This window comes from Heptranchias perlo, chromosome 35 (assembly GCF_035084215.1).
Source record: "Heptranchias perlo isolate sHepPer1 chromosome 35, sHepPer1.hap1, whole genome shotgun sequence".
NCBI classification, from domain to species: domain Eukaryota; kingdom Metazoa; phylum Chordata; class Chondrichthyes; order Hexanchiformes; family Hexanchidae; genus Heptranchias; species Heptranchias perlo.
Genome location: NC_090359.1, coordinates 23,741,803 through 23,754,677, shown reverse-complemented (window position 1 = coordinate 23,754,677; position 12,875 = coordinate 23,741,803). Strand labels below are relative to the sequence as shown.

Here is a 12,875-nt window from a genome sequence, read left to right as displayed (position 1 = left end):
ATCATACTATGATGCACTGTCCCATCAAACACTCCCAGGGCAGGTACAGCATGGATTAGATACAGACTAAAGCTCCTTTTACACTGCACAGGGGCAGGTACAGCACATGTTCGATGTAGAAGATGGATAAAATACATAAGGACAATCCAGGATTAGCAAAAGCCAATTGGCCCATCAATGAGAGAGAACCTGAGACCAGGACTGGGAGTGAGTCTATCCGTGCAGGTGAGCAGAGGAGCAGGTGAATGTGGCCCTGATTGAGCTGCCAAACCAACTGCCGCATTGACACGTGCTAAAGACCAGCCTCCCTTACTCTCGACCCTTAGTGACCTAGATTCAGTCCTGTATATGAGTATACACAGTGCTGTTTGGTTTGAAAACGCAGCTGAAAGCTCCCAGTCTGGATGGCTCTGTATTACATGTGTGGAGACCTGTAGCACCAGTAGGCTTATCGAGCAACTTCTTTCTATTTTCTTTGGTTTCTTGCTGGATTCTCTGTGCAGAGCAGCGGTTTCACGTTACTTCTGTGGATGCGGTAGTGTAACAGTAACAGTACTGGGCTATCAACCCAGGGGTTGTGAGTTCAAATGCCATGTTGTGAAATTGAATTCAATAAATCTGGTAATTGGTCGGTCGAATTGTCATTGAACTCTCGGGCAATGAAAGAATGAACTTATGTTTATATAGTGTCTTTCACGTTCCACCTATGTCCCAAAGTGCTTCATAGCCATTTTGTGGACAAACCTGCCAGCCAATTTGTAATCCCTAAAGTCCCACTAAAAGCTATGAGATAATGACCAGTTAATCTGTTTTTGGTGGTATTGATTGAGGGAAGAATGTTAGCCCAGGACACCCAGGGAGAACTCCCTGTTTTTCAAATAGTGCCATGGAATCTTTTACATCCACCTGAGAGGGCAAACGGGGCCTCCGTTTAACATCTCGTCTGAAAGACAGCACCTCCGACAGTGCAGCACTCCCTCAGTACTGCACTCAGTCTAGGTTGAGGTGTTCGCATCCTGGAATTGGGGCTTGAACGGAAGGGAGCCAGCACCAGTGATTCCGTCCCCACACTGCCACAAACTTTGTTGCCCAAACCTTTAGAAAACTAGAGAAGAACTTACAAGAAATTTGCAGGGCTATGGGGAAAGAGCATCAGGAGGAGTGGGACTAATTTAGCTCTTTCAAAGAGCCGGCACGGACACGATGGGCCGAATGGTCTCCTGCTGTGCTCTATGATTCTATAAACTCAACAAGCCTTAAGCCTCACAAGGCCAGTTAGCACCTCTCAATTAGGTGATGTTATGAGCGATGTTTGGCAGAGTTGGTCAGTGCTGGAGCATTTTGCCCAGATTTCCACCATGCCAACCAAATCTCATTGTGGCTCAAACATCCTTTTTATTTTTATATATATATATAATATGTGTTTTAAAATAAAAAGCGTTTCTGCACCTTTGATGTGTAACTGAGCTATACAGTCCAGAAAGCCCTCCGTTTAATCTCTGGTCGGCACTGAGTTGAAAGAAAAACTCTTAAACATTCCAAAGTGCTTCACATAATAACTGCACAACGTAATCCATTCTGTTATGTAGGCAAATGCAGCAGCCATTCTTGTGCACAGCACGATCCCACAAATACCAAATGAGATAAATGGCCAGTTAATCAGTTTTTTGGTGGTGGTGGTTGAAGGAGGAATGCTGGCCAGGACTAGAGGGGAACTCTCTGCTCTCCTTCAAATAGATCATGGGATCTTTTAACACCCACCTGGAAAAGTAGCTGGTGCCTTGGTTGACACCTCAAATAACAGTGCAGCACTCCCTCAGTACTGTACTAAATTAGCTAATCAGCCTGGGTTCCTGCCCCGATCGCTATCCCATTGCACTTGATGGAGAGTTTGTTTCATTCTCGGGGTATGGGTGACGCTATCGAGTCCACGTTTATTGTTCACCCCTAGTTGCCCTTGAGAAGGTGGTGGTGAGCCGACTTCTTGAACCGCTTCTGTCCGTGCGGTGATAGTTCTCCCACAGTGTTGTTAGGTCGGTAGTTCCATGATTTTGACCCAGCGACAATGAAGGATACGTCCAAGTTGGGATGCTGTGTGACTTGGAGGTGGTGGTGTTCCCACGCACCTGCTGCCCTTGTCCTCCTAGGTGGTGGAGGTCGCGGGTTTGGGAGGTGCTGTCGAAGAAACCTCGGCAAGTTGCTGCAGTGCACCCTGCGGATAGTACACACTGCAGCCACTGTGCACCGGTGATGGGTGGGGGAGAAGAGTGAAGAGTATTCCATCAAACTCATGACTTGTGCCTTGTAGGTGGTGGCGAAGCTTTGGGGAGTCAGGAGGGGAGCCACTCGCTGCAGAATAGTTTGAGAATTTGAATTCGGTTTTAAAAATCTGGACATGAAAAGGTGGTATCAGTAAAAGTGACCACGAAGCTGTCGGATTGTCGTATAAACCCAACTGGTTCACTAATGTCCTTTAGGGAAGGAAACTTGCCGTCCTTACCCCGTCTGGCCTATATGTGACATAAGAAATCGGAGCAGGAGTAGGCCATACGGCCCCTCGAGCCTGCTCCGCCATTCATTAAGATCATGGCTGATCTTCAACCCCAACTCCACTTTCCTGCCTGATCCCCATATCCCTTGCCTCCAGTCCCACACCAACTAGTGATGGGCAATAAATGCCAGTCTTGCCAGTGACGCTCACATCCTGAGAATAAACAAAATAAAGCAGTTATGCTATTAAATTGTATGAGTATTTATATTCTGTCTTGAGTTGAGGTAGAGTACAGAATTACTGTTCATACTGCTTTGCAGGACTTGCAGATTATGTACTTTCTTGGGCAGCTATATACCCCGCTGACTGAAAACAAAGAACTTGCAATTTCTATTGCGCCTTTTACAACCTCGGGACACCCCAAAGCTTTTCACCAGGGAAGTTCTCTTGAAGGGTAGTCACTGTTGTAATGTAGGGAGACGCGGCAGCCAATTCGCACACATCCCACAAGTAGCGATGTGATAATGACCAGATAGATTTTTTTTTAGTGATGTTGGTTGAGGGATAAATATTGGCCCAGGACACCGGGGGAAGTCCATCGTTGGCTCACTCTGATCTCCTCTCGATCCGCAGATGCGCTTCATGCTGCTGTTCAGCCGTCAAGGCAAGCTGAGGCTGCAGAAGTGGTACATCGCCATATCGGAGAAGGAGAAGAAGAAACTCGGACGGGAGCTGATGCAGATCGTGCTGGGACGCAAGCCCAAGATGTGCAGCTTCCTGGAGTGGAAGGACCTGAAGATTGTTTACAAGAGGTGCGTCTGCTGCTTTTTATCGGCGGGTTAAAGGGGTTGTGGTTGAATGGGTTTCAGTGGAACTGGGATGACGGGAATCTTGGTGTGAAAGTCGTTGCTCTGTCCTTCTGTTTATCCTGTGATCTGGAGGGAGGGGGGGAGCAGTGGTGAGGGGTCTCCATGTCTCGCCATCGTAACCTTGGAGTGAGACCAGTTGAACCCCCGCAGGAATGGCTAAAAACGTCTGATGCCATTTCCCTGGGGGTTCCACCAGGAGACCGGGAGAACCTTACAATTCAAATGTGTTTTTTATTAAAAGTTGCAAGAAAAAGGCCTCGCTGTGTGTCCTCTTTATATTTGCAGCCTGCGGGTGTGTCTGGTTTCGTTCGTTCCATTGGATTGTACGAAATGTCCTCTTTTTTTTCTTTTCCTGCTTCCATTTCTTCACCTTTATCAGCTTCCCCCTCCCACTACATCCGCAGGTTGAGAAATCCCTATTTACAGCATAAAAGACCATTCAGCCCGTCAAATCCGTACCGCTACTTGTTCTTCGCCTGAGCCGCCTAGTCAAATCCCACCCTGCTCGCTCCCCATGCCCTTTAATATTCCTCTTTTTCAAGCTGCTATTTAATTCCCTTTTTAACAAATCTCATGCACTCTGCTGCAACAGTTTGCGACAGAGAATTCCACATTGGAACTAACCTCTGTGTGAAGAATTGTTGGTCTAACCCCTTAATTCCTTCTGCGATTATATTAAATTTATGCTCTTTTGTTATTGTCTTGCTGGTCTGTTGAAACAATCTTTCACTGTTGAGTCCATCATGACCATTCCTTGTCTTGAAGACCTTTATCAGGTCAGCCTGTAACCTTCTCAATCCTTAAATATATATAAGCCCTAACTTCTCAAGTCTCTCTTTATAACTGTAACCATAGGAACAAGAGTAGGCCATTCAGCCCCTCGAGCCTGCTCCGCCATTCAATTACATCATGGCTGATCTGCACCTCTGCTCCGTATCCCTTAATTTACCTGCCTGTGCTCCGTATCCCTTGATACCCTTACACAACAAAAATCTATCTATCTCAGTCTTGAAAGCTCCAATTGACCCTCAGCATCCACAGTCTTTTGGGGGAGAGAATTCTAGATTCCTGCATCCTTTGTGTATATATTTTTTTAAAAAGCCCATCGTCCCTGGTAATGTCCTATTGAACCTTTCCCATTGTTTGGATATCCTTCACGTAATGGGGTGCCCATTACTCCAACTGCAGCCTAACTGTAAAGTCTGGCATAAGTTCATCATTATCACCGCACTTTGGTATTCTCGTGCTCTAGGTGCGAAACCAAAGATTCAGTTTGCCTTTTGCATGGCCTCATCTACTTGCGCTGCCTGTGTGTCTGCACAGGTCGCTCTGCTCCTCTACTCCATTTAAGATCTTTTTAGGTGTCAGCCGTGGCTCAGTGGGTAACACTCTCACCTCTGAGTTAGAAGTTTGTGGGTTCACGTCCCACTTCAGGAACTTGAGCACGAAATCTAGGCCGTCCCTCCCAGTGCAGTACTGAGGGAGTGCTGCACTCTCGGAGGTGCCGTCTTTCGGGTGAAACGTTAAACTGAGGCCCTGTCTGCCCCCTCAGGTGGATGTAAAAGATCCCATGGCTCTATTGGGAGAAGAGCAGGGGAGTTCACCCAGTGTCCTGAACAATATTTATCCCTAAACCAACATCACTAAAACAGATTATATGGTGATTATCACATTGCTGTTTGTGGGATCTTGCTGTGTGCAAATTGGCTGCCGTGTTTCCTACATTTCATCAGTGATCACACTTTTAAAAAGTACTTCGTTGGCTGTAATGCACTTTAGGACGCCCTGTGGTCGTGAAAGACGCTATAGAAATGCAAGTTCTCTTTTCTTTTTTTCCTTCTTTCTTCCCCCTTTCTTTTTCCTTCTCTCTTTCTTTATCTGGAATATTTTCTTTTACTACTTATTTCCAACGTGCGTGGCTTCACATCTGTCTCCAATAGACTGCATCTGCCACTTATCTGCCCATTCTGCTGGCCTATCTATAGCCCTTCACAATTCACTAGATTCCCCCAATTGGGTCTCACCGACAGATGTTATTGTTCCCTCCATTCCCAAGTCCAGATGACTTATGTAAACAGTAAATAAGAGCAGCCCTAAAAGTGATCACTGAGGAATACCATTCACCTTTCCCAACCAGTCTGATACATTTCCTCTCACCGCTGCCTATGCTTATTGTCATCCACCCACCTCTCTGTCCATGAAACCATATTCTCCCTAATTTGTGCCGTTATCTTTGCTGTAAGTCTCATGCGTGGTTTCTTATCACGTGCTTTATGAACATTCATACAAGTTATGTCCACTGTATTTCCTTTATCCTGTCTGTTAGTTCTTCAGAGTTCTAGAAGGTTGGTCAGTCCTGCCCTCGCCCGGTCTGGGCCCGGGCGTGACCCCAGTCCCGCCCCAATGTGTTTGACTCTTAATGCCCTCAGGAGATGAGCAATAAACGCAATTAAGCCAGTGTCACCCACATCCCAAGAACAAATCAAAAACACCGAGGCCCCTTCCATCTGTTCAAGTGAACGCAAAAGATGAATTGGACTCGAAGGGGTCTTGTCCCGGTGTTCTAGCCAACGTTTGTCCTTCAACCACCACCATCCCAACTGATTATTGCAAATCAGCTGCCGTGGCTGCCTACATAACAGGGATTTTACTGCAAAAATAATTCATCAGTTGCGATGCACTTTGAGGACCTAAAGTCACAGTGTCAATGCAGGGTCCTTCTTTTAAAATTCTCATCCTTGTTTTCAGATCCCTCCATGGCCTCACCCCTCCCTATCTCTGTAACCTCCTCCAGCCCTACAACCCTCCGAGATCTCTGCGCTCCTCCAATTCTGGCCTCTTATGCACGGCCCACTTCCTTTTATCTACCATTGGCGGCCGTGCCTTCAGCCGCCTAGGCCCTAAGCTCTGAAATTCCCTCCCAAAACCTCTCCGCCCCCCCCTCTCCTCCTTTTTCAGACCCTCCTTAAAACCTACCTCTTTGACCAAGCTTTTGGTCACCTGTCCTAATATCTGCTTATGTGGCTCAGTGTCAATTTGCGAGGGGGAATGGAGGGTGGTTAAAATACTAATGGCACCGATTCATTTCAGGACAAGTAGAGCAAGAAACTTGCTATTCTTTAAGGTGGGGCAGGTCAACCAATGCTGGAGGGGTGGGGGCCTGGCGATCCATGACGGGATAACCATACAGGCACTCAATGGAAATGGGATTGATTGATCCTCCTGCTTCCCCACTGTGAGCTACACTGACCTGGTGGTTTGTGGGAGCGGCTCGTACTTGTCCTTTGGATTGCCAACCTCCCCCTCACTCCCTCCAGTGTGGGTTTGTTAATCCAAACGATGTTTTTGTATTGTATTCAAAAGTTGCAAGAAGCTTTGGCTTGTGAGTGTGTGTGGTTTCTTTTAACTAAATATTTTTATCTTGCTGGTTCTGCCTAGTTTATTTTGCTCCATATGCTCCTGGTTAGTAATGTTTTGCTCTTGGCTTTTACAGACTGTTTTTATTTCCAGCTGGAGCAGCCAGTGGAAGCTCTTGCACAACCTCCTGTCCTCTCCCTGACACGCATTGGGCCTTGTTCCTCGGGTGCGGGCCCGTAGCCTGCCCGATGAGCATCAGCAGGGGTGCAACCGGGATTGGCCTTACAGCTCAGCTCAGTCCTGCTCTCGTTTGAAGTCCATGCATGGATGTTCCTGCAGGGTCACTGGATAGCGATGGGAAGTGGCAAGGGGTCCAAGTGTCCCTCTTCCCACCCTCTCCACGATTTGCACACGCTCGTGCTATCCCTGACCTCCTATTGCACGGTTACTGACTCTTCTGCCATTGGAAATGGTTTCTCCCTATTTACTCAATCAAAACCCCTCATAATTTTGAACACCTCTATTAAATCTCCCCTTAACCTTCTCTGCTCTAAGGAGAACAACCCCATCTTCTCCACTCTCTTCACATAACTGAAGTCCCTCATTCCTGATATCTTTCTAGTAAATCTCCTCTGCACCCTCTCCAAGGCCTTGACATCCTTCCTAAAGTGTGATGCCCAGAATTGGCTACAATACTCCAGCTGGGACCTAACCAATGTTTTATGAAGGTTTAGCATAACTTCCTTACTTTTATACTCTAGGCCTTTGTTTATAAAGCCAAGGATCTAGTATGCCTTTTTAACAGCCTTCTCAACTTGTCTTGCCACCTTCAAAGATTTGTGTACATACGCCCCCAGGACTCTGTTTCTGCATCCCCTTTAAAATGTTACCATTTAGTTTGTATTGCCTCCCCTCATTTCCTAACAAAATGCATCACTTCACACTTCTGTGTTAAATTTCATCTGCCATGCGTCTGCCCATTTCACCAGTCTGTCTCTGTCCTCTTGAAGTCTGTTACTATCCTCCACGTTGTTTACTACATTTCCGAGTTCTCATGTGCTCCTCCTCCCCTGTCCTTCACTCCCTCTTACTCCTCTTCTCTTTTTCTTCCTCCTCATGCCTCTCCCCCCCCCCCCCCCCCTCCTCCGTGCTCTCTTCTTCCTCCTCTCCTGTCTTTCCCCTCTTTCTCCTCTTCCCCCCCCCCCCCCACCCCGCCCCAGCTCTCTGTCCGTAGATTGAATTGTCGGAGATGAGTAACTATTCTGGACTTCCATCTTGTTACCATTTGGGAATCAGGAGTGTGACAGAACTTGCCTTTGATCAATCACTACTGAATCCCTTGCACTGAGCATGGTATTAACCACAGAAGTAAAGTGTTCTGTTTCGTAAACTTGTACATTAGCGGGCGGAAGGAAGTCTTGGCTTCTCTTAAATGCAGCTCTTAAATGGATTATGTTGTGTAAGCTTTCCTGTCAGTGATTCCTGCTGATCCTTTCTGTAATACTCAGTGTGCACGATATGCAGAAAAGCATGGTGATAAAGTAAGTGATTCAGGATCTCTCAGTCCTGGATTATTCATCACTGTCGACCATTTATCAGCTAATTTGGGCCATTGAGCAGCAAAGATTATTGTACGACTCCAGCAATATCAGCATCAATCCTCTGAGAAGTATCAGTGGGAGTTGTCTGCACAAACCACATGTTTCTTGTTTCAAGCGATAAAAGACACAAAATGCCTTTAACAACAGGGTTGACTTCCTAGCAACAAGAACGTTTTAATGGTCCAAAACTATTCCAGGGGTTTAATGTTTCAAAACTACATTTCCTCTTGACCTGATTCTGATTCTGCAAGTGCAATGATGATCAGGTACAGCACGGGTTAAATACAAAGTAAAGCTCCATCTACACTGACCCATCAAACACTCCCAGGGCAGGTACAGCACGGGTTAAATACAAAGTAAAGCTCCCTCTACACTGTCCCATCAAACACTCCCAGGGCAGGTACAGCACGGGTTAGATACAGAGTAAAGCTCCCTCTACACTGTCCCATCAAACACTCCCAGGACAGGTACAGCACGGGTTAAGTACAGAGTAAAGCTCCCTCTACACTGTCCCATCAAATATGGTTCTATGGTACTCTAGCTCAACAATGCAATTGCACTCCAATTTCAGATGTGTGTCCCCTGTTGTAAGTGTGACATTTCTTACACCTGACAACCTTGAACTTGCGTTCTCTGGCTTTGCAATAATGTCCATGAGGGGCTGTTTCGTGCCCACTGGGAACTGAGTTGAAACTTGCCAAATGCATTTTATGTTGGATCAGAAGAGAGGAGACATCCAATCGATCAGTCTGGGCTGCGTCTGGTGGCGACACCTGCATCTGGAGGGGAGAGCTACAATCCCATCGGTCTGCGCTGGATCTGGAAGAGAGACGTACAACTCAAGCATTCCTTTTCCCACCAATCGGTTTACTTCAGCTATATCATATTCTACCGTCCACGACACGATCTACCTCAGCGGCGTCGCAGTCTGCCGTCCACCACACAGTCTACCTCAGCTACGTCTCACTCCCATCCACCGCACAGTCCCGTCCACTGCACACTCCCATCCACCGCACGGTCTACTTCAGCTACGCCGCGGTCCCGTCCACTGCACAATCTACCTCAGCTACGTCACACTCCCGTCCACCGTACAGTCTACTTCAGCTACGTCACAGTCTTTTTGTTTGCTTCCCTGTCTGTTCTCATCAGCGCGAGAAAATCATGAGTGCCCATTTGATTCTAAACTTGTGTCCGTGCTCAGGAAGCTGCCGGAAGGAATATTGGCCTCGTTTAGAGTCGCTGGAGCCTTCAAATTCACGTGTAAAAAGTGGTCGTGAAATAAATCCCACAGGTGGGAAAAGCACTTTAGCGGGTAATTCCGTGCTGGCAGTGAGCCAGCATTTCAGGCCGGCTCGAGGCAAACTTCACCATCTCGTTGAAAGGTTCCTTTATAGATCCCTGGGGTCAGGGGCTGTGACCCTTCAGCATGCGTGTGTGGCTGGGGAATGCTGTGTCTGTGGCCTTGCCTTGCAAAGGCTGTAACTGCGAATCGCCCGAGTGTGATTCCTTACCCCAGCTTTTTAAAAATTCATTCTCGGGATGTGGGCGTCGCTGGCAAGGCGGGCATTTTATTGCCCATCCCTAGTTTTGATACAACGGAGGGGCTTTGCAGAGGGTAGTTAAGAGTCAACCACATCAGTGTGGGACTGGAGTTACATATAGGCCCAGACCAGATAAGGACGGCAGGCTTCCTTCCCCAAAGAACATTAGTGAACCAGTTGGATTTTTACGACACTCCGACAGGTTGGTGGTCACTTTTCCTGATGCTGGATTTTTTTCAACTGAATTCAAATTCTCATTCTGCCACGGTGAGATTTGAACTCACATTCGCTGGATTACTAGTCCAGTCACCAGTAACCAGTACACTACCATACCCTCAACGGGCTGCGTTCCTCTGCTGAAGGGGCTAACTCTTGCTGGGCTCCAGCTGCATGGGTGCTAGCAGCCCTCTTGTGCCACTGCTGTTCCTCGTGTGAGCCTAGACAACAATTGTCGACGTGCTGTTCAACACGGCCTCGTCTAATCTCCATCCCTGCCTGGTATCTGCGTATGCTTCTCTCTTTCTTTCTCTGCATCTCTCTCTCTCTCTCTCTCTCTCTCTCTCTTTCCCTTCCAAGTTCACAAGATAATAATGGATGAGGAAGGTCATTTGGCCCATCGTAATTCATCCACAGAAAGATCCTAACATCACCCCTTCAGCTTCTGTGCTGTCCCAACGCCTCGTCCAACATAAAGCTTTCGATGAGTCACCACTAACTGCGGGACTTTGTTACCTCCAGACTCAACTCTACCAATGCTCTCCTGGCCGGCCTCCCACCTTCCAATCCCTGTAAACTTCAGCTCATCCAAAACTCTGCTGCCCGCATCCTAACTCGCACCAAGTCCTGTTCACCCATGTCCTCACTGACGTACATTGGCTCCCGGTCTGGCATCATCTCGATTTTAAAATTCTCATCGTTGTTTTCAAATCCCCCCCATGGCCCTCACCCCCTCCCTATCTCTGTAACCTCCTCCAGCCCTACAACCCTCTGAGATTTTTGCATTCCTCCAGTCGGTCCTCTTGCTCATGCCCGACTTTCATCACTCCGCCATTGGCGGGCGTGCCTTCAGCTGCCTAGGCCCTAAGCTCTGGAATTCCCTCCCTAAACCTCTCCACCTCTCCTTTTTAAGGCACATCCTAAAACCTACCTCTTCGACCAAGCTTTTGGTCACCTGTCCTAATATCTCCTTATGTGGCTCAGTATCAAATTTTGTTTGATAATCGCTCCTGTGAAGCGCCTTGGGATATTCTACTACGTTAAAGGCGCTATATAAATGCAAGTTGTTGTTGTGTCAAACCAATGGCCCTGACTGAAGTTCCACTACATCCACATGTTTAAGATGATGAAAGGAGTTGATAGGGTAGAGAGAGAGAAACTATTTCCTCTGGTGGGGAGACTAGAACAAGGGGGAATAACCTTAAAATTAGAGCCAGGCCATTCAAAGTGATTCGTCTTCACACAAAGGGCAATGGAAATTTGGAACTCCGCCCCTCCCCCCCCCCCCCCCCAAAATAGAAGTTGTCGAAGCTGGAGATAAATTGAAAATTTCAAAACTGAGATAGATAGATTTTTATTAGGCAAGGGTATTAAGGGATATAAATCCAAGGCGGGTAGATGGATTTAAGATACAGGTCAGCCCTGACCTAATTGAATGGCGGAACAGGCTCGAGGGGCTGAATGGCCCACTCCTGTTCCTATATCACGTCGCACCGTGCTAAGGTCGTAGTGTGAACGCAGCCTTGGATTGCAACTCGACCGGAAAGGTGGGTGCAAGGAGGGGAGAGAGGCCTTGAGTGGTTTTAACTGCAGTGGAACGATTCGGAAAATTCTTACCGCATCTTTCGAGCAATTAACGTTCAGATTGTGATCTGACCTTTCTCGAGTGCGGCACTTGAAATCCCAGCCGGGGAATCGGAGAAGTGTAAATGCTGAACAGGGACTGGAAGAGCCTCCTAATTGCTCTGTGATCTGTGGATAATTTGGATTGCTATTTTTTTTTCAGTCGTGACTTTGGCCGTGTTTGCTCAGCTGGGTTGGCAGAAGTCCCCCCGTCTCCACCCCCACTCTTGCCTTGCTGTGGGTTTTTTTTGTCTTCCTCTGAGTCAGAAGGTTGTGGGTTCAAGTCCCACACCAGAGACTTGAGCACAAAAATCTCAGCTGACACTCCCAGTGCCAGTACTGAGGGAGTGATGCACTGTTGGAGGTGTCGTCTTTTGGATGAGACGTTAAACCAAGGCCATGTCTGCCCCCTCGGGTGGACGTAAAAGATCCAACGGCACTATTTCAAAGAAAAGCAGGGGAGTTCTCCCCGTTATCCTGGCCAATATTTATCCCTCAAACTACATTAAAAAAAAACAGATTATCTAGTCATTATCTCGTTGCTGTTTGTGGGATCTTGCTATGCACAAATTGGCTGCTGCGTTTTCTACGTTACAACAGTGACTACACTTCAAGAAGTACTTCATTGGCTGTAAAGCCCTTTGGGATGTCCTGAGGTCGTGAAAAGCACTATCTAAATGCAAGTTCGTTCGTTCTTTCCTCCTCCTCTCTGGAAGCTTCTTCACTCCTTCCTGCGGTGTGGCTCCACGAAGCGCTGGTCACCCAGGTGGCCATTCTTCATGTGCGAGCCTCGGCCGCGAGCGCTATTTGACCGCGGGAGGCGCAGCAGCAGCTCATCTGAATCCTGGCCATATCCCGATGACCGCACACCCGCCCCTCCACTGGATAACATTGAGGAGCAGGAAACCTGGCTGATTTTGTTTTCTTTCTTTCTCCGTCACTAACCCAGGGACGCTGAGGCCAATTACAGCTTCCCTGCCAGGGGTGACGATCTAGGCTGACGTTCACGTGCAGAAAGACCGTCCTTTCGTTCGTGCAGCTTCTTATCCCAGTCTCAGGACATCCCAAAGCGATTCCCAAATCCAATGAATTACTTTTTGACACGCAGTCGCTGCAGGGAAAAGTAGTAGCCAATTTCTATTAAATAGCAGTAATTTAGACCAGATCTAGAGACGTT

At 47.5% G+C, this 12,875-nt stretch overlaps 1 protein-coding gene across 2 annotated transcripts in view; it reads left to right on the top strand.

Annotated features, from left to right (window-relative positions):
• LOC137302456 (AP-1 complex subunit sigma-1A) overlaps window positions 1-12,875 on the top strand; it is a 41,312-nt gene that overhangs the window by 15,100 nt on the left and 13,337 nt on the right. For both annotated transcript variants that reach the window (XM_067972141.1, XM_067972142.1), the window contains exon 2: window positions 3,125-3,303. In XM_067972141.1, the coding sequence (XP_067828242.1) occupies window positions 3,125-3,303 (179 nt within the window). The remainder of the gene's footprint in view (window positions 1-3,124; window positions 3,304-12,875) is intronic.